Genomic DNA, 22491 nt, shown 5'->3' on the forward strand with positions numbered 1-22491 from the left:
GTTTCCAAAGCTGGAGTCCCAAGTAAACCAGGCATTCCGAAATTATTAGAAGGGAGTAAAAATTCAATACAGTGGGAAAATGCTGATGATAATGGAAGCAGACTTATGTATTATATCCTTGAGATGAGGTATGTCCGTTTGCAAAAGTGCTTTGTAAACTACAAAGACCTAAGCAGTTAATTGTAAGGTATTATTAGATCAAAAGTAACAATATTTATGAACGTGTATTCACAAATAAACACACAGGATCTTTAGTTTAAGGGCCTTGCATGCATCATTAGGTTCTTTGCACAATTCCTAGTGGTCAGCCTTGGCACTCAATTACAAGGCAGATAGTCATTCTTCTCAGAAATCTGCAACTGCTTGTCGATGGGAACAATTCAATCTTTTGAGCATGTAACTAATATTTACTTAATACCTATTCTGAGCTGACGTTTGATGTTAGATGATGGTATGCATGTAAATTTCTGAGGTTAATTTGTTTTAGGAAGATGAATAAGGTCTAGTGAGAATTGACAATGAGTTAGGTATTTTTCAGAATGTAAAATCAGGTCAAGATCTGAAATGGCCTGCAGTGTATAGGCAACCCAGGATTCTCTCTCTATTGTCAAGATTACAGTTTGTAGTGTGTTCCCAGGGACTGAAAATGTGCCTTTGATGAAAACCTGATGAATATATGCAACCTCAGATCTGGCCAGTGTGGGGAGCTCTGTGAATCATAACTGGCTCAGATGAGCTGATTTTGTGCCAACTTGAGGGGAGAATTTCCAAATTCCATAGACACTCCCCTCACGGGACTCTGAAGCCATCTTTTAAGAAGCTCCAAGGACAAAAGTCACTTCCATAATTATAGTCCTGGCAACTTGAGCTTTAGATCTATTTTTACTTCATCTTGCTCTGGCATTCCCATAGCCTTAAAAAAATTTCCTGCTCATGCTAGAGAATTATGTTGGCCATATTTCTAACTGGAACTTTCTTGAAATTTCTGTCACTTTTTTTTTTCATGCAGAGTGAAATACATTCTGACCTGCAGAACCGTCCTGGTGGTCTGTGACTGCAATTATGTTCACCAACCAGGCCACACCATGGTCTTACTAGGACCCCTGTAGTGTAGTCTCCTCAGTAACACCTTAAGTGCATAGCTCCATAAATACTCTGCATTTCCTTGCCCCCAAGTCTCTACTCTCAGGAGAGGGACTATGGTATAATAGAATGTATTATCTGTCTCAGAGTACCTCACAGTATCTCAGAATATCTTCTTCAGTCAGGATACTCGTGTGTACTTGCTGATGGTGCAGTGGTGGTCGTAGTGCAAGGTGCATGCACTTGGGAGCTGAGCCGACTGTATGAGTTTTCCAGGGAAGATGGAACAAAGTACGACCAACTGGGTGGCTTAAAACAACAGATATTTATTCTCTAGCAGTTCTGGAGACTAGAAGTCTGAAATCAAGGTGCTGGCAGGACTGCATTCTAGGGAAGCATCCTTCCTTGCCTTTTAGCTTCTGGTGATGACTGGCAATCCTTGGCATTCCTTGGTCTGTAGATGCAGCACTCCAGTCTCTGGCTCTGTCATCACATGATGTTCTCCTTGTATGTGTCTGTGTCCAAATTTCTCTTTCTTAAGACGGCACTGGTCATTGGATTTAGGGCCCACCCTCATCCAGTATGATCTCATCTTGACTTAATTACATCTGAAAAGACCCTATTTCCAAACAAGGTCACATTCACAAGGTCTGGGTGGCATGAATTTTGGGGGGAATTATTCAACCCAGTACACAGACCATGTTTAAATCCTTGCTTTATTGCTTTCTTGAACTTAAGTTTTCTCATCTGTAAAATGGGATGATGATATCTACCTCTTTAGGTTGTTGAGAAGATTCAATGAAATGCAACAACATATGAAAAGCCCCAGTACGGTGTGTTGTAAATAGAAGGTGCTCAACCAAGGAAGCATTCTTCCTTCTCTTCCTCAGTGGCCAATATCTGTGAAGAGGCACTTTATACATTTTTTAAGGGTCTCTTTCTCTTGGATCAGCGTTGTTTGGGTTGAACAATGAAATTGCCAATGCTCAACATGAGACTTCACACAATGTACAAAATCACTGTGTCCTACAGCTTTACTTAGGATGGTCCTGAGGTCACTTAGCTCCTGGTCACAGTTGTGACCATCCTTGCTGCCCTTGCTCATTCCCTGTCCCTCAGAGGCTCAGCCCTTGCTGTCCTTGGTGCTCTTTCAGGACAACCACTCAGTTAGTGGGAGCAGAACTGGCTTCCATTACTTATCCTCAAGGTTACTGTGGGTTGGTACTAAGTCCTAAAATGGCTGTGGTCTGAGAAGTTTCAGATTTGAAAAGTTCGTTGTCAGAAAAGACATAATTGGAAGGCCTTGAACTTGCCTTCAGTCTGTGGTTCTGTTAAAAGTAATTTCAGTTATGTCTTTTGAACCCAGCTCTTGTTCTCTTCCCATGTTTCGTTATGAAGAATAATGAGGATTATTACATGGAGGTAGTGTACGCCAATATAAATGCAAGCAATGAACCTTGGAATCTCAGATACAATGATAACTTTGGTAGCTGAAATATTTTATTTTCCTTTTCAATTTTATGTTCTGTATTTTATCCAGATATGGTATCAGTAAATGACAGATAGCATGAGACACCAAAAATTAAGAAAAGTAAAAAATTCCCAGTTAAAAATTATGAAATAATTGTCTTATGTGTTTGGAATTCTGAAGAAAGTTTGCACACCCTAGTAGTAAGAGGAGGATCTTCAGCTTTCTCTTGGCCATTGATTATTCGTAATTTTCCAGATGGGCTGAGTTGGTTGGCTCCAGGCACTGTTGGAATGACTTTATAAGACTCTGCTATGTTCTGTAGCCAAACCATGTGAGAGCAATGAAATCAAGGGCAAAGTGTGCAACAGGAGATGCTTTGGAGTTCTGTCATTAAATGATATATGAGCACCTAGAAATAACACATATATTGTCTTGTATATTTCCTATATTTATAACTTTGCTCTTTCTTTTGCAGTAAGGGCACTTCAGAGAATTCACAGAACCAGAATTTAATGTGGAAGATGGCATTTAATGGCTCATGCATTAGCATTTGCACATGGAAGTCCAAAAATCTGAAAGGAACATTTCAGTTCAGAGTAGTAGCTGTAAATAATCTGGGTTTTGGTGAATATAGTGGAATCAGTGAGGATATTATATTCGTTGGAGGTATGTTATCATGTCTGTCTATATATTAACTTGTTACACAAAGGTTCAGAGGTAAAGAGAAGTGAATTCTTAGCATTAGCAGTAAATTGGGTGACTGTCTAACTTCACCAGTCTATCATTGAAACTACTGGACTATTCATTTCATCCGATGTGATCTTCCTAAAACGTCAAGATCAGCATGTCCTTTTTCTCCTCAGTAACAATCAGCTAATTGTTAATGCCTACCACATCAAGTCCATGTTCCTAGATGGATTTCCAAGGTTGTCCCCAGTCTGGTTTTTATCCAGCCTTATTATTCTGTTCCTGGTACTCTCATCTGCTACACAACAGGCCTGAAACTCTACTTCCCGATATCTATATTTTCCACTGGGTAGCCTATTTTTGTTCATAACACATTACCTTTCTAATCACATAGGCTAGAAATCTCAGTACCATGTAGGATTTTTCCCTCTATTCGGCCACCAAGTTCTGTTGATTTTATTATCTTGATTTCTGTCTAATGAGTTCACTTCTTCCTATTTCTACTTTGACTTTCCTAATTTAAGCTACCATTTCTAGCCTGTGCTCTTGGCTTAATCCTACTGCTGACAGTTAATCTAGCTCAAGGACAATCTGGATCACTTCACCACTCTCTGAAATGCTTGAAATGGCTCTCCATTCACTGCCTTCAGAATCAAGTACAAACCTTTCTGTGGCATTTAAGGCCTTTCGTGATTTGCCCTCCAATTGTGGTTCATCTTTCCTGATATTTATCCTTATGCTGTAGCCATGTCAGACTGGTAAAAAACTTTCATGACACTGGGTCCTCAGCCTTTGTTTCCCTCAGCCTAGAATGCAGGCTTGTACCACCTACCACTCGTCCTTAGCTGGGATTTCCTTTCTCTCACTTTCTGTCAACTGAAATTCTTCTCATCCTTCAAGGCCTAACTTTATTTTATTATTTTTTTAAAATTTTTTTAAATTGACATCTTTATTGGAGTATAATTGCTTTACAATGGTGTGTTAATTTCTGCTTTATAACAAAGTGAATCAGTTATACATATACATATGTCCCCATATCTCTTCCCTCTTGCATCTCCCTCCCTCCCACCCTCCCTATCCCACCCCTCTAGGTGGTCACAAAGCACCAAACTGATCTCCCTGTGCTATGTGGCTGCTTCCCATTAGCTATCTGTTTTACATTTGGTAGTGTATATATGTCCATGCCACTCTCTCACCTTGTCCCAGCTTACCCTTCCCCCTCCCCGTATCTTCAAGTCCATTCTCTAGTATGTGTGCATCTTTATTCCCATCTTGCCCCTAGGTTCTTCTGATCTTTTTTTTTCTTTTTTAGATTCCATATATATGTGTTAGCATATGGTATTTGTTTTCCTCTTTCTGACTTACTTCACTCTGTATGACAGTCTCTAGGTCCATCTACCTCACTACAAATAACTCAGTTTTGTTCCTTTTTATGGCTGAGTAATATTCCATTGTATATATGTGCCACATCTTCTTTATCCATTCATCTGTTGATGGACACTTAGGTTGCTTCCATGTCCTGGCTATTGTAAATAGAGCTGCAGTGAACATTCTGGTACATGACTCTTTTTGAATTATGGTTTTCTCAGGGTATATGCCCAGTAGTGGGATTGCTGGGTCGTATGGTAGTTCTATTTGTAGTTTTTTAAGGAACCTCCACACTGTTCTCCACAGTGGCTGTATCAATTTACATTCCCACCAACAGTGCAAGAGGGTTCCCTTTTCTCCACACCCTCTCCAGCATTTCTTGTTTGTAGATTCTTTGCTGATGGCCATTCTGACCTGTGTGAGATGATATCTCATTGTAGTTTTGATTTGCATTTCTCTGATGATTAATGATGGGTTGTTTGTTTTTTTTGATATTGAGCTGCATGAGTTGCTGGTATGTTTTGGAGATTAATCCTTTGTCAGTTGCTTCATTTGCAAATATTTTCTCCCATTCTGAGGGTTGTCTTTTCGTCTTGTTTATGGTTTCCTTTGCTGTGCAAAAGCTTTTAAGTTTCATTAGGTCCCATTTGTTTATTTTTGTTTTTATTTCCATTCCTCTAGGAGGTGGGTCAAAAAGGATCTTGCTGTGATTTATGTCATAGAGTGTTCTGCCTATGTTTTCCTCTAAGAGTTTGATGGTGCCTGGCCTTAGGTCTTTAATCCATTTTGAGTTTATTTTTGTGTATGGTGTTAGGGAGTGTTCTAATTTCATTCTTTTACATGTAGCTGCCCAGTTTTGCCAGCACCAGTTATTGAAGAGGCTTGTCTTTTCTCCACTGTATATTCTTGCCTCCTTTATCAAAGATAAGGTGACCATATGTGCATGGGTTTATCTCTGGGCTTTCTATCCTGTTCCATTGATCTATATTTCTGTTTTTGTTCCAGTACCATACTGTCTTGATTACTGTAGCTTTGTAGTATAGTCTGAAGTTAGGGGGCCTGAAGGCCTAACTTTAAATGAACCCATTGTGATGCTTAACTGCTGCTCCTTAGGCAAAATGAGCTACTGCATTTTATACACACACAGCCCATTATTCTATACAAAACTGACATCATTCTTATTTGCATTATAGTTAGTTATCTGGAGAAGAGCTCAGCAAACCTTTTCTGCAAAGAACCAAACAGTAAATATTTTAGGCTTTCCAGGCTACATTCAATGATCTCTGTAGCATCTTTTTTTTCCAAATTATATATATATATTTTTTTAATTAATTAATTTATTTTTGGCTGTGTTGGGTCTTTGTTGCTGCGTGCGGTCTTTCTCTAGTTGTGGTGAGTGGGGGGCTACTCTTTGTTGTGGTGCTCTGGCTTCTCATTGTGGTGGCTTCTCTTGTTGTGGAGCACGGGCTCGAGGTGCACGGGCTTCAGTAGTTGTGGCTCGCGGGCTTAGTGGCTCTGTGGCATGTGGGATCTTCCTGACCCAGGGCTCGAACCCATGTCCCCTGCATCAGCAGGCAGATTCTTAACCACTGTGCCACCAGGGAACTCCTTCAAATAATATTTTTAAAATGTAAAAATTATTCTTAGTTCATGAATAGTACAAAATCAGGCTGCTGTGGCCAGATGTGGCCTGCATGCCATAGTTTGCCAGCTCTGGTCCACATGTTTGTCTCCTCTGCTCAATGAAACCATCTGAGAGCAGGTACCATGTTATCATGTTTATATTCCTCAGTTCAGTACTCATGGAATTAAATGTACATGAACATGTTATAGAAGAAATAATATTCCCAACCATATGGTGCGTGAAGACTGAGACTTCTTTGTCCCAAATTCACTAAAAAGATTATACATGTTTCCTCAGCCATTTTAAAGTAGAAGATGGGGTGGGTATATCCCAATGATGTATTGGTAAACCAGATCATTGGAAAAGAAAAGAAAAAGAAGAAAACCTTGATTTTGGTTTCTCATGGTGTAAATACTCTCACCATGATTGATTTCAAGCTACCGATGGTTTAACAAGTGGCTTGCAAAAATCCAATAGGAGCTAACTCTGGCATATCTGGCATATCACTGAGACAATCTAGTTTTACTCTTTGAATTAATTTCTTTTTCTCATTTATTTTATTAGATGGTTTTTGGATACCAGAAACAAGCTTTATGCTTACTACTATAATTGGAATATTTCTGGTTGTTACAATCCTATTGACCTTTGGTAAGTATAGTAGATTTAAAAATATAGGTAATAAACTGTTAATTTGATCATATTACTTAATTTAATCTCTGAGTTGATTTAATTTTCCACATGAAATAAATTTATAAAATTCACAATGTTACCTTTGGCTATACGTCAATAACCACTAACTCCTGTGAATTTTTTTTTCTAATCTGGGGTAACTTTATGAAAAATAAATCTGTATTTATACTTCACAGTATACTTTAGATAAAACTACTTGCAAAGGCACCAACTTTAGCCTTCTGTAAAACAGTATTACAGATTGGCTATTTAACAAGTGTTTTGTGACTTATAGTTCGAAATAAATAAAAAAAAAATGACTCTGGGTATAAAAAAGTTTTGGATTAAAGGGAAACCAGTGACAATCCTTGGTCGGGATAGTTTAGGTCTCCAGGCAGACAGCCTGGTCTAGAATGAGCAGGGCCTCTTGCAGAAGATCCATTTCTGCCTTATAGCATTCAATACTCTCTCTTTCAGATGTCTGGCCTGCTTGTTTCAAATCGCTGCTCATTTGTAAATGACCAGGAAAGCAGAAGAATTAGGTTAGATAGACAGAAAGCTAGCTACTTCCCACCACTCATTTTATACTAATGTATTGGTCTTAAAAGTCTTTTTGTTTTCTTAAGATTTAATGATGAGAAAATACAGTGACAACTCCCAAAAAGATGATTAAATATGGGACCTATGGGGTTACCATAGTGGATCATACATCCTGCTTCATTCCTATTGTTTCAGCATAATCATTAATAGTACTTCCTTTCAGTCCCCAAAATGTTCTGATTCGGATTATAACATATATGGTCACCCTGTCATTATTAACGTATGAGTCCCTGACATGCTGAAATATTACAAAAAAAGACATGATATTTACCGGAAGAGAACACTCAAGCGCATATTCAGGAAACAGTAGCTTCTTCTTTTTTTTTTTCATAAATAGGGGAAAGTTTAAGGAAAAGTTACAAACATAAAGTTGAACTCTCAGGATAAAGAAAGCCAATATTTTACTAAGTGTTCTAAATCTATATTCTTCCCAAAACTGATTGGAGTCATAAGCTATTAGAGAGCACATTGAAACTTGAATTGAGATTTCTTTTCAAAGATTCCACACCAGATAATATATGGAATATATTATTTCTTCAGCTAACTTGGAAAGCTAAAAATTTCAGCTGACCCTGCCAGGATTTTAACCTGTGGTTCCAGGGAGTCTAAGTATTGCACAGCTGATGTTTGTGCCACTAAGCCAGCCCCTCCAGAATTATGCATATGACTGCAGTATATTTGGCAGTTGGCATATAGGCTTGACTGCTTGTCTGCTTTCCTACTGGGAAGGAGTATTACATGAAGAGTCCTTCATCTGACCTTTGCCTGCCTACTTGTACATCATCATTGTTAAACCCATAACTCTAGTGGATGAACATGAGATAATTTCAGACAATCTATTCTGCTTTCAAGACATCCTATGGATATCTGACTTTCGCAGGACTTAAAGGTCTTTATTGTACTTGGAACTCACAGATTTTTGAGTATAGGTAAGCTAATTTGGTTCTTTTGCTTTTAGTAGCAGTGCATGTGGTTTTACTGGTAGGATTATGCGAGTGCATGAGAAAAGATTGAATTATTCAAATAATGAAAATAGCAATTGTTTAAAAATTTGTATTGTGCAGAGGGCTCTCATCAATCATACTTATAAATACAAAATTGAAGCAAGGGTTTTAAAATAAGCATCGACAGCTTTCACTTTGGTGAGTGGTTATATATACTGTGCAACGTGAGCCTGACGCTGGGAGCAAAGGAAAATAAACTGTAAAATACAATTGCTGATCTCAGGAGCTTGCCATTTAATGGGGGAGGTAAGACATACCTGTACGAAAAGATAAATAGCAGGATATATGTTAAACAGCAATAAAAGGAAATAGGAAATGTAGAAGACAGTGACATAGCCATGCTGACTGAGAGCCACAGTTGGTCTTAGAAGTTCAGAGATGAGAGATCAACAGAGGTTGCAGAGGTCTCAGAAGGCATCCTTGAGGATCTGGGGCCTCATTCTGGGCCTTTAAAAATGAAGAGGGATGGTAAGAGCATTTCAGGTTTGAAGAATTACATTAGCAAAGGTACTTAAGAGCCCTCCCTGTGTGGTCCCTCAGACGGAATTTCACTTGCATAAAACTCTCACCTGTTGGGTACTGAAGCTTCTATGGAATAAAGTTCAAATTTTAATCATCATCTCACAAAGCATCCTTGCTGTTTTCAACTTCTGAGCCAGTATTCTAGTATTGATGGGCGATCTTAATGATATAATTGTATTTTAATCTTCAAAAATATTACTTATGTTTCATGATTATAAAAATAATATTTGCCCATTGTATAAAGAAGACAATACAAATCACCCATGATCCCACAGCTAGGGAGGACCACTACTAACACTTGGTAGATTTCATTCTAATAATTTTTCTATGTATTTGAGTATGTGTATTATGAAAAACAATGAATATACACTCCTATACTCTGCATTATAAAATAAAGCATGCCATTATATTGAAAGCATTCCTCAGGTCTGCTGAGGAGTATAACCTGGACATATCTGGATTCAGAAATGAATTTGTTCACTAATAATTATTATGCAAGTTTGTTTTGGTTTATTTTGAGTCTAGTTTATGGGTGATTTTGAGAAATAAGTTCTGATATTAAGTTGCTTCAACTTGTTTATAACAGCAATTAGAAATATATTAAAATTTACTCTGAGAAGTGAGATAAAATGTGGTATAAGTTATGTGTTTTTATATGGCTTTGTACCTGGATTTATTCTATTATGGGCATATTTTTTCAATCAAATTCTGTTATTCTATCAATAGTGTTCTTCAGTATAAACTTTAAAAATGTATTGTTAGCATTTCCTAGAGAAAAAGAAAGCAATGTTTTATTTTGTAAATTATGATCTTTTGTCTTTATAGTCTGTTACAGAAGATTAAAGAATCAAAAAACTCCCAAGGAAGGGCTGACGGGTCTCATAAATGAAGACAAAGAGTTGGCTGACCTTCGAGGTCTGGCCGCTGGAGTAGGACTGGCGAATGCCTGCTATGCGATACAGTATGTAACCTGGGTCGGCATTACAGGGCACCTAGATGAAGAGTGGGCAACTCTAAAGAGAGTGCCCATGCATGCCACGTTACCCAGGATTGTCCTGCTTTATGCCCATATTATTCTGGCATATTCAAAAGTAACATCCCCTTTCACTCTCAAATGTGACCTGGGATGGATGGCAAATTATGTTGTTATCCTATCCTAAGAAAAATAAACAAAAATTAGTTGTTTTCTAGCATCTTATCACATAGTTTGAAAGTCAATAAAACAAGGAGATAACTACTACGTGGAAGGGAGTAGATGGTAACATGATTGATTCAACTGGAAGAGAAGAATTCCAAGGTCTCTTGTGTGTGCTATTAAGTCAATTTTATTCTGTTTTCAGAAATTCTATGGTGATTGCCTACAAAACTTCTCTAAAATAGATGAGGTTTGAACTTCCATTGTCATCATCATTAAAGAAAATATTTAAATGTCTCATTGTACAAGACACTATGTTATGTTCCACGCAAAAAGGATTATATAGCCATCGGCCTTGCTTCTAGAAATTTATTTAAAGACATAAGAACACAGGATTTGAAGTAGACACAGAAGTGACCTAAATCAGCTTTTCAGAGGTGACTTTTCCTGGAGAAAATACGCAGCATATCTGATATTCAAGATTCTCTTTTAAAATCTCAAAGCGTTTTTAATGCAGATGGATTTCCTCCCCTCATGATATTCCAAGTGAGAAGCTTGACTTTCTAAAAGTTAACCTGATGGACATGGAGTAATTTTGTGGTCATAGTAAATTTTTTACATGTTTTACATGAGAGATCAGGTGTATGAAGTAAAGCAAAAGCTTTTGAGATCATAAGCCCAGCTGTATTTATTACTAATTTGCAATAACTTTTTACACAAATTGGTGACCTGAAGAAATTAATAACTGATAACTTTAACGAAACAAACTACAGTAAAAAGTCTTGAGGCAGTGCACACACAGGCATGCTATCAAAATGAAGGTGCCTAGAAGTGAAGTAACATGTTCTGGGTTTTGGAAGAGAGAAGGAATATTCTGGATGGTGGAATAGGAAAGGAATAGGAACACAGACACATCACTATGTCACGTTGAATGCACTGCAGTGTTACAAAACCATAAGATTTCTCTTCCTCTTTCTCATACTTTTTCTCTCTCAAACACTAACACCAACACCCACTCGTAAACCATACGCATTTTGGGAGACCAAAAATATCGTTATTTTCCAGTACGCTTCCAACCCAAGAGGAGATTGAAAGTCTTCCTGCCTTCCCTCGGGAAAAACTGACTCTGCGTCTCTTGTTGGGAAGTGGGGCCTTTGGAGAAGTGTATGAAGGGACAGCGGTAGACATCTTAGGAGTTGGAAGTGCAGAAACCAAAGTAGCAGTGAAGGTAATGCTGATCTTTTAACTCCTTGACTTGTTATGTCAACATATTTACAGGGACTTACATGGATACAACTATGATAAAAGAGGAGGGTTCTTGATGGAAAAGATAACTGGGAGAAGGTAGAAACCTGTCCATGGCTACAGAAATCACATTCCACCCCCCCCATTTCCTACATAAATTCCGTTATTAACAGTTACCTCTGAGGTTGCTAATTAGCTAAGACCTGGCAGACAGTCTTTCCCTTCAAATATACCATAAGAGAACTGGGGTGCTAGGTGCTAGGGCAGATAGTAAATATTTTAGGCTTGCTGGCTAGACGGTGTCAGTTGCAACTACGCAACTCTGCCATTGTAGTGTAAAATCAGCCACAGTCAATATGTGAATGAATGGGTGTGGTTGTGTTCCAGTAAAACTTTATCTATGAAAACGGAAATTTAAATTTTATATAATTTTCATGTGTTATGAAATACGCTTCTTTTTTATAACTTTTTTCAAACATTTAAAAATGTAACAAGTTAATTATACCTCAATAAAGCTGGAAAAAGCAATCCCACTACTGGGCACATACCCTGAGAAAACCATAATTCAAAAAGAGTCATGTACCAAAATGTTCATTGCAGCTCTATTTACAATAGCCAGGACATGGAAGCAACCTAAGTGTCCATCAACAGATGAATGGATAAAGAAGATGTGGCACATATATACAATGGAATATTACTCAGCCATATAAAGAAATGAATTGAGTTATTTGTAGTGAGGTGGATGGACCTAGAGTCTGTCATACAGAGTGAAGTAAGTCAGAAGGAGCAAAACAAATACCGTATGCTAACACATATATATGGAATCTAAGAAAAAAAATGTCATGAAGAACCTAGGGGTAAGACAGGAATAAAGACACAGACATACTAGAGAATGGACTTGAGGATACGGGGAGGGGGAAGGGTAAGCTGTGACAAAGTGAGAGAGTGGCATGGACATATATACACTACCAAACGTAAAATAGATAGCTAGTGGGAAGCAGCCGCATAGCACAGGGAGATTAGCTAGGTGGTTTGTGACCACCTAGAGGCGTGGGATAGGGAGGGTGGGAGGGAGGGAGACTCAAGAGGGAAGAGATATGGGAACATATGTATATGTATAACTGATTCACTTTGTTATAAAGCAGAAACTAACACACCATTGTAAAGCAATTATACTCTAATAAAGATGTTAAAAAAATAAAGCTGGAAAAAATAAAATAACAACCAATAAAAATGTAACAATTATTTTCAGATCATAAGCTGTACAAAAATAGGTAACAGGCTGGAGTTGGTCCACAGGCTGTAGTTTGCTGACCCCTGGACTACACAATTATTCATCATGGTGTATTTGATGATGTAGTTTTAAGGAAGCCCTGGATATACTCTCATATTTTTATAAAACTTTCTTTTGATCAAAGGATGATGAATCTTTTATGTAATTGAGTAATATCCTGATCACTGCTTGTTAGGAACTTATTGCTTTGAGAGTGGGCTATACAACCAGAAAAGTTGGCAAAATTTTCTCCACTTCCAATTGATAGCATTTAACAGTCTTTCACATACTCTAACCTCAACTGGTTTAAACAAGTGTTTCTTTTCCTTACATAACAATTTGACTTCTGGCTTTGGTGTAGTACTGTGTGAGGCCAGAGCCAGTATATCTGAAATTCTCTCAACTTTGTACGTGTATGGTGCCTCATGGTCCCAAGATGGTTGCCAAAGGATCAAGCATCACATCTTCATTCAGGACATTGAGAGGGGGAAGGATAGTGTTAGATGTATATGTTCAGGAAAGTAAAAGTTCTGCACAAGCCTCTCTCACCCTCAGCAGTTTCCCCCTTACATCTTTTTGACGAGGACTGAGTCATATGACCACCCCTGTTTGCAAGGGAGGCTGGAGAATTGGAGAACACAGTTTTTTATGATAAGGGTGGATATTACAAAACAAAACAAAGATTGTCTCCATTAACCCAATGAGCTCACGGAAATGTCTGCTATACTGATTCCTGGCTTGTTTTTACATTGCACAGACTTTGAAGAAGGGCTCCACAGACCAGGAGAAGATTGAATTCCTGAAGGAGGCACACCTGATGAGGTATCAGGGCAGCTCTAAAATAATTTTCCCTTGGTATGGGTAGGAAGCTTTTACATATGATTGGTGGATTTTTAACATTCAAAATGACCTGACATAACAGATCATGCCCAGAATAAACATGGCTGAAGTTTAAAAGGAAATATGTCTGGAGTGACAAGTATTCTATAGAACCCAGTCTTCTGAGCCTGGTCACAAGCAGTCCTCAGGCAGTCCTTTCTTTTACCTTCAATAAGAAGCATGTTTTGCAAGGGATTTCTGAAGCTGTTCAGCTTTAAATATGCTTATGTGCTTCTAAATGTGTGATAATGGGTCAAGTAGACCAAGTAAGGGAGAGTTCTCTTAAGTACAGTGATGTCAATGAGAATATCCTGGTCTTGGTAAACTTGTCTTCAAGGTTAGAGTTAGTTGATGGTCATGGAAACTACTCAAATACATCTTAATACACCTTGAGGCAGTGGTTGATCGGGTCCCAGGTTGTGGGTTCTGATTGTTAGATTGGGGCTTACTTGCTTTGACCTCTTGAGAAAACATTTGTAGCCAAACCTGAGTGTCTGAATCATTTCTCTGAAAGGGAGAGAATATTTCATACTTGTCATGACCAAAAACATAATGTTCTAAAATATTTTTCGAAGAAGGACATTAGTTAAAATTACTTTCTTTTCCAGAACATAAAATGATTAATATAAATATCACTTCTTCTAAAACTCCCTCTGTTCTATCCATGTGCCTTGGCCACTAGGGGTTGCAATATTACCTCTGTAAGGCAGGCATGCAGCTGGGTTCTTGGAAAAGGAGGCTTTCATTTATTAAGAGGAAAAAAAAAATCAGGGTTTTGAAGGAAACCAGAAATAAAGAATTATTCTATTCCATAAAGATCCTCACTAGATTTTTGTCGTTGTCATGTTATCCTGCCTGTCTCTTTTTGCCTTTTAGTAAGTTTAACCATCCCAACATTCTGAAGCAGCTTGGAGTTTGTCTGCTGAATGAGCCCCAGTACATCATCCTGGAACTGATGGAAGGAGGAGACCTTCTTACCTATTTGCGTAAAGCCCGGATGACATCGGTAGGAAATGGGGACCACAGTATTGGTTATGTAATGCAGATGGCCTATAAGTTCGTCTTATTTTCCTTTAAATTCAATAGGCTGCAGTTTTGGCTGATGGTTGAAACTTAGAAGACTTCTGTCAAAAAAAAATTCTTATATTTCCTTCATGTTGGATTAGTCAAACTAGAACCCTGGGCTAATGTCTGGCGTTTTCTGGCTATTTGAGCCTGCTCTTAGTATCTAATGGAAAAATAGGTCCCTCCCTGCCAGAATCATGGTTTCTGAAGAACAGAGAATGTGTGGAGTTTCTCTGTACTTAATCTATCTGCCTTTCTGTCCCAAATTGAAATTTCCAGCCCTTAGTCTTACATCTCTCCCAGCTGACTTTTCTCTGTGTGGATTTTCACAGGCGTCTCAAACTTTGGCCAAAACAGAACTCTTGATTTCATGCATCCTCCTTCATGCCATCCATCTGGTTCCTTACTTTTCTTTTCCTACAACCATGCTAATAGGTCCCATCCACTCTAGGGTCCTGCTAACAAAATGCAGCTCCGATCCATCCTCTCCATGTCTGCAGTGCCTAGAGCAGCATCCAGCACAGTGGACAGTGTAAATACTGTGGCACGTGTGAGGAATAAGGGCTGGGGGTCTCAGCACCTGTGGGAACCTGCTTTTAGGTCTCAGGTGAGAAACACCTGAGACAAAACAAGTAACTAAAATTTAAATGTGTAGTTTTAAAAATTACGGTTTTTATTTCTATCGAAGTATACATTATATAGCTAAAAAACTGAAACATATGACAAGGTTTATGGTGAAAAACAGGAGTCCTGTGCTCTATCTCATCCCCACATCCCAGGCCTCTGCTCATTCCTTCTGGTGTTTACCTCCACTTTCCTAAACGCTCTGCTTATACTGCTGCACAGTGAGTTTTCAACCTTGGGGGAAATCTATTGACTGCCTACTGCAAGAGGCAAGGATTTAAGCACTTAGTCATGTACCAGCCTGACCCCACCAGCTCTACACACAGAAAAACTTTGCTTTCCCCATCCTCTGACAGTTACCCCAATTTGCAGATAAATCAATATTGTAAGTTTATGTTACTATGTCTATTTAATTATTATTTGCTAAGTTACTCAAATACTATGATTGTGGCTCTTCTCTTGAGTAGTTTAATAAACGCCCCCCCCATTTGCTTAGGTTTCTATATTCCTAAACTCTCTGACAGAATTGTAACCCTTCTCACAATATGGATAAATATGAGATAATCCAGTTCCTCACCATATTTTTCCTGGACACTTCCCTCCTGGAGTTGATATAGGCGCTTGTCCTCTGGTCGCTACAGAGCTGTTACCCTAGGGGTTTCCTTCACATGTACCTTGGTAATTTCCATGTTGGACCTTTATTTCCTCAATTCCATGGCTTCTTTGTTCTGTTTTAGAAAAGAGAAAGCATGCAAGGCAAAAGTCTTTTTTTTTTTCATTTTGAGGAACTGTTCTTCCCTCCTGCCCCATGCTTGATTAATAATTTGGCTGGATTCTAGGTTGAAAATCTCTTTTCCTCAAAAATAAAACTCCTGCATCTTTGTTTTCTAGCTTCTACAGTTGCCTTTAAAATGTTTTATGCCATTCTGATTCCTGGACATATGATCAGTGACTTGCTTTTTGTCCTCTCTTTGGAAAATTTTAGGAACTTCTTTTTTTTCCCCTTATAAATTTATTTATTTAGTTTTAGCTGCGTTGGGTCTTCGTTGCTGCTCGCAGGCTTTCTCTAGTTGCTGCGAACTGGGGCTACTCTTCATTGCAGTGCGCAGGCTTCTCATTGCAGTGGCTTCTCTTTGCTGCGGAGCACGGGCTCTAGGCGTGTGGGCTTCAGTAGTTGTGGCATGGGCTCAGTAATTGTGGCTTGCAGGCTCTAGAGTGCAGGCTCAGTAGTTGTGGCACATGGGCTTAGTTGCTCTGTGCATGTGGGATCTTCCTGGACCAGGGCTCAAACCCGTGTCCTCTGCATTGGCAGGCAGATTCTTAACCACTGCACCACCAGGGAAGTCCCAGGAACTGCTTCTTATCTGTGGTACTTTTTACTCATCTGGACACTCAGCCTGGAAAATTATCCCTTTCAGTTCTGGGATTTTTTAATATTATTTCTTTGGTAATAAAGAAAACTCTTTGTTCCCTTTATTTCCTTGTTCTAGAAATCCTAGTAGTTGGATAATGGTCACCTTTGTTGTATCCTTTTCTTTTATTAGCTGTTTTCTCCTATTTTCTACACTTTGTATTTTTGCTCTCAATTCTGGTATATTTCCTTAATTTTTTAATAGAATTTAAAAATTTAATTTTCCACAGACTCATTCTTATATTTTGACTGCCTCTTAAAATAGTATTCTGATTTTTCCATACGTGCAAAATCTTCTTTTATCTTGCTTAGGATACTAATCATAGTTTTTTTAAAGTGTTAATTTGCTTCCTGCATTGTCTTGACTTCCTTTTTGCCTCATTGTTCTGGGATCTGTTTGTAATATGAGAAGCTTTTCTCAAATGTTTGGTAATTTGTGGCTGGTCTTCATATTTAATAGTGAGACCTAAGAAGCTGATTGGAGCCTACGTCTGTGGCAGCTTCCTTTTGGTTGTCAGGTGGGACCCTGATGTTCCGCTGGGGTCGCCTAATGACAGCATCTGGATGTCTTCCCTGGCATACGCCAGTTTCCCCAGAGAGGAATCTGCTGGTCTCCTGCCTGGGCAATAAACGCCTGAGCCTCAGTCAGGGAGTCGAGTTGGGGAAGAGGGCTGGAGGTCTCAAGGCTCAGGATGAGGATTTTCATTTAATTCCCTTCTCCATTTTTAGCACAGTGCCTTAGTATGACTGGTATCTTTGAACTTGGAGTTGCTCTGGTTCTGTGTGTGTGTATGTGTGTGTATGTGTGTATGTGTGTGTGTGTGTGTGTGTGTGTGTGTGCATGTGTGTGGGGGTTTAGCAGAGGAAAGCCTCCTGCTGCTGTGTGGGGGGGATCTAGGGTCTACTTAGCTCTTAAAACAAACTTTTAAATATTCACCTTGCTTTCAGTCCTGCCCCTCAACCCTGCATTCAGAGATACTTGCTACCTCGAATTCCAGAGTGTTTATGGGGTTCTACAGTGAAACACATCACTTAATTCTCATCTTCTCCCTCCGCAGGCAGCCAGCTCTCATCTCTCCTGGCTCTGCTAAGTGACCACACCCCCACCTGCTTTCCTTCCTCCAAAATGTTTCCTTGCGCTCTATCTATTCTCCTGATCTGTTTATCCTCTTGAAATCACAACATTTCCTCTATAATGTCATTTTAGTAAGGTTTGGGGAGAGAATAAAACTAAAATGCATAAATTCAATTCCTCATCGTTAACAAGAAAGTGCCTCTGTAGATTTTTATTTTAGTTTTTTGTGGGGGAGAGAAGAGACAATGAAGATGGACTAAAAGAACTCACAGAGCTGCTTTTCCCAAACTACTCTTATTCAGCCAGTGTCCTAGTGGTTCTGACGACTGGTTCTCAAGTGCACTTCAGTTCTTCCGCTGCCTTTCCTGCTGGCTACCAAGGCAGCGTCCATGATTGTCTCCCTCGCCCTGACCTTATCGGATAGGGTGCCCTTAGGTGCTGAGTGCCAGAATCAAGGTGCGGGGTCCACAGTGGAGGGCCGTGGGCTCTACGCCCCCATCAGGCTAAGTTCACACGGGGCCAGCCGCCTCTCCACAGAGAGTGCTCAGAGGCACCTTTCCAGAATTACCACGAGCACCCTTCTCCCCATCCCCACTCTGAGACTGTTTTGTTGGGTTGAATGCATAAGGATTGACTGCAACTGGGTTTATAAACCTTAGTCTGGTCCTTCATCTTTAGGACTCAGTTTCTGCATCGTAAAATGGAACACTGAATCCAAAACTTTCTCGGCTTCTTTTAGCTTTGATATTCTAAGATTGTAGTAAGATAGAAAAAGTGAACAAAAAACCCTATCTATCAAAATAATACAACTACATAGCCGGATACAATTCAATTCATGAAATTTTTGCCGGGTATTTATTTTACGACAGTGGAGGATGTGGCTCTTGCTTTCAAGGGCCCTGCCACGTGGTAGGGTGGGTAAGTCACATATGAATGACTCATTTAAGGTAGAAAGAGGGAAGGCCCATTAGAATGGAGTAGAGAATACACTGCTGATGCACAGAGGAGAGAGAGAGATGATTTCCAACTGGGGAGATGTGAGGAGGCTTCACGGAGGAGGTCTTCTGTTTGGGACACAACCGAGGTGTGAGATAGAACAGTTTCTGAAACTACACTCATATGAGTTATATAAAAGGCTTTGACTAGGGATGGACAGAGATGGAGGTTCAATGTGTCTGGAGGGTTTGGCAAGAGAAGACAGGTGGTAGCCGAGGGCAGCATCTGGGGTTAAGGAGGCCCGACATGGGGTAATGAAATGTTCCAATAGGTTGTCACAGGGGCTATTAGGAGCAAGTTATAATTAGAGATTTAAGCAGGCAGGCAGCATTTGAATATCTCTCAGCAGGGAACAGGGCACTAGCCACCAGACTGAAGTGCAGGAGTAGGATTCTCTGCGAAGAATGTCTTCAAGAGTAGAGTAGGTTTTTCTAAGGGCAGAGCAGGATTCCATTCACAGAGGAACCAATGGACCAGTCGAGACACAAGGCAGGGACTCAGACACAAGGCTGTGAGACGCGCGTCTAGTGGACCTGAACAGGGCTGCAAGGGATTGATTCTTGGGAGTAAGACTGAGTTTAGTTTTAAGACCTAGGTGTGGTTGAGTGGGACCATGGCAATGTTGAGTCCCAGAATTCAGGATTCTTCCTACTTTTGGGCCAAGACATGAGCTTGTCAGGGGAATCCGAGGGAACAGCATTTAAGAGCACCCATCTATGAGGAATCAAGGGATTTCAAGGTTGTGAATCCTTTGAGATGCTCATTGAAGGATGTGGATGGAAATCAAGAACACGGAGGGCATTCCAGGAATGACAGAAGGACTAATGAAGAGAGGTTGAGAAATGCAGAGCAGGTACAAGGAACTGCAAATGGCCCAGTGTGACCAAAGCACAGACTGTGAGAGGAGAATCTATGGAAAATAAATGGATGTAAAGAGAGGCTGGTGCAGCCTGGGGCTGCCATGGAGGCTGTGCTCAGGAATCTGTAATAGACTCTACAGGCAGTGGGTCACAACAAAGTGAGCTAATTAAAGCACAGGAGGCTGGAGACATGGGAAGTTTGGGAAGCGTCAGATAGGGATGATAAAGTCTTGAAACAGGGTAATTGCAGGGAAATGGTAAGGGACAGACAGTATATGAATATAGCCTCCAGGAAGGAACTTTGAATTTTTTCCATATGGTACTAATAAAAACTTCAACTGGCTTTGTTCATGTAGAAATCATCGCAGCCAGCACAGGCTCAACTGTATATTTGTGCTGGCTCTCTTAGATGAGAGGAGTAATCTGTGACCTTGAAGTAGAGTATTGCTAACAATTTTTATGGGGCTCATATGGAGAACAAGCCCATTGTCATGACTGACATTACAGCGTGACATTGGGCCAATAATTAAACTGATTAAACTATCATCATTACTGCTAATGAGAGCAGCTACTGTTTATTAAGTGCCTGTTATGTCCCAGCTAGATTACGTATCTTATCTCAAATCGGACACAGTTAGTATTATTGTTCCCATTTTACATATGAGAAAATTGCTTAGTGAATTAAGCAATGTGAGCAAGTTCACACAGCTTGTAAGTAGCAGAACTAGGTTTTAAACTAGTCTGTTTGATCTAACACCCTGAGATCTTTCCAATAAAGATTCTATATTGCTTCTGCTTACTAAAGATAGTCTTGTTTATGTATATTTTAGTAGAAAGCATGTAAATGTAGTTCTTTTCCTCTTTGTTTGAATTCTTTTACCATAACTAAAAATTCCTTTAAAACATCATATATATGTGTGTGTACATGCATATATATGTGGCCATATATATACATATATATTTTGTGCAAACTGGAAAAGTGCCTGTAATTTTTCTTTTATTTCTTACAGTTTCATGGTCCTTTACTCACCTTGGTTGACCTTGTAGACCTTTGTGTAGATATTTCAAAAGGCTGTGTCTACTTGGAGCAGATGCACTTCATTCACAGGTACAGTGACATTCTGGATAAAGGGTTCTTATGAAGATTGACACAATAATCACCTGTAGTTTGAGTAGAATATACAAGATAATTAACATTTTCATTCCTTCAAAATAGCAATAGTTTCTGTTAAAATCTCTCTTCTCTACAGACCTCCTAGTGTTACTTGTCTGATCTCTGGAACTTTATTATTATTATTATTATTAAGTATAGCTTCTGCCATAGGGATCTGGCAGCTCGGAATTGCCTTGTCTCTGTAAAAGACTATACTAGTCCATCACGGATAGTGAAGATTGGGGACTTTGGACTCGCGAGGGACATCTATAAAAATGACTACTATAGAAAGAGAGGAGAAGGCCTGCTTCCTGTTCGGTGGATGGCTCCAGAAAGTTTGATGGATGGAATCTTCACTACTCAGTCTGATGTATGGTGAGCTTAACAGGACACAGAGAAACGTGGGCAGAATCATCCAATGCCAGAGCCAGAAGGGATCTTAAAAGGTCAACTAGTCTTGTTTTTTACGTGAGAAAACATAAGACCAGAGAGGTTAAGTGATATGCCTCAAGCTAAAGTGAAAGCTGGTGGGCAAGGAAGGGCTATTCCTGGGTCTCAACAGTTTATACCTCTCCCTCCAATTAGTTTTGATCCGTTACCTTACTGGTATACATGGAATAGATCCATTTATTTCAGATAGCTTATTACTCTCCAAAAGTGTAGAGGCTATGACTAATAGGAATTGGTGCCTATGAATTAATGTCCAAGTATGTGTTCAAATGCCTACTATTTTGGGATGTTTGGTCATTAATTTATACACAGAATTTAAATCATGGGTCTCAAAATGATTAGTACATGAGGGAGGTTTGGACAGCTCTTTATTATTTGAATAGAACCCCTCATTTTTGCTTGTTGACCCCAAACTTTTGATTAGAGCTGCTCAAAATGTAAAGATTCATCCAATAACTTTTAAGCTGGACTGGACCTCTGCAAAACTGGGGATGAAATAAAGTCTGTCTTCAGTGTCGTCTGTTTATATTCATGCCTTCCCTCTCCACATTTACTAGCACTCAAACTCAGGAAGAAAGGTGAAATGCTTTCTTGCTCACCCCTAGTGTGTTTGCATAATGAAGCTACAAAAGCCATAGATAATGGAGGTCCACAGTGCAGATTCAGCCAGGGAAGAGGAACATAGTGTGTGTGTGTGTGTGTGTGTGTGTGTGTGTGTGTGTGTGTGTGTGTTTGTGCCCCCACTAAGCCTTCCTATCACCTTTGAAGTGTTGCTAGTATGCAGTTGCTTGTTCTCTTTTTCTTGAGGTCAACTTGCTTTTAAGTCTCCCATTTGCCTTTTATGGGGCCAAAATGCGAATCACAAAGTAGACTCTGATAGCCCCAGGAATAATTATGTTGGAAAAACTACTGTAAACATGTTGTTTCTAATATGTATAATTAAAGCAAACTCTTTAATATCTTTAGGTCTTTTGGAATTTTGATTTGGGAAATTTTAACTCTTGGTCATCAGCCTTATCCAGCTCATTCTAACCTTGATGTTTTAAACTATGTGCAAACAGGAGGGAGACTGGAGCCACCAAGAAATTGTCCCGATGATCTGTAAGTTAATCATGTTCCATAAGTACCCAAGAACAAAAACATGTGCACATGCAATCATGTGCCTCATTGGTATGGTATTTTTTTTTTTTTTTTTTGCTGTACGCGGGCCTCTCACTGTTGTGGCCTCTCCCGTTGCGGAGCACAGGCTCCGGACACACAGGCTCCGCGGCCATGGCTCGCGGGCCCAGCCGCTCCG

At 39.5% G+C, this 22491-nt stretch overlaps 1 protein-coding gene across 2 annotated transcripts in view; it reads left to right on the forward strand.

Moving 5' to 3' along the window:
- Window positions 1-22491, forward strand: part of ROS1 (ROS proto-oncogene 1, receptor tyrosine kinase) — a 122886-nt gene that overhangs the window by 81876 nt on the left and 18519 nt on the right. For both annotated transcript variants that reach the window (XM_082633991.1, XM_082633992.1), the window contains exons 33-42: window positions 11-128; window positions 3030-3220; window positions 6798-6881; window positions 9854-9989; window positions 11229-11391; window positions 13439-13503; window positions 14437-14566; window positions 20602-20699; window positions 20916-21119; window positions 22161-22295. In XM_082633991.1, coding sequence (XP_082490117.1) covers window positions 11-128; window positions 3030-3220; window positions 6798-6881; window positions 9854-9989; window positions 11229-11391; window positions 13439-13503; window positions 14437-14566; window positions 20602-20699; window positions 20916-21119; window positions 22161-22295 — 1324 coding nt within the window. The remainder of the gene's footprint in view (window positions 1-10; window positions 129-3029; window positions 3221-6797; window positions 6882-9853; window positions 9990-11228; window positions 11392-13438; window positions 13504-14436; window positions 14567-20601; window positions 20700-20915; window positions 21120-22160; window positions 22296-22491) is intronic.

This window comes from Mesoplodon mirus (assembly GCF_964341445.2).
Source record: "Mesoplodon mirus genome assembly, chromosome: 10".
NCBI classification, from domain to species: domain Eukaryota; kingdom Metazoa; phylum Chordata; class Mammalia; order Artiodactyla; family Ziphiidae; genus Mesoplodon; species Mesoplodon mirus.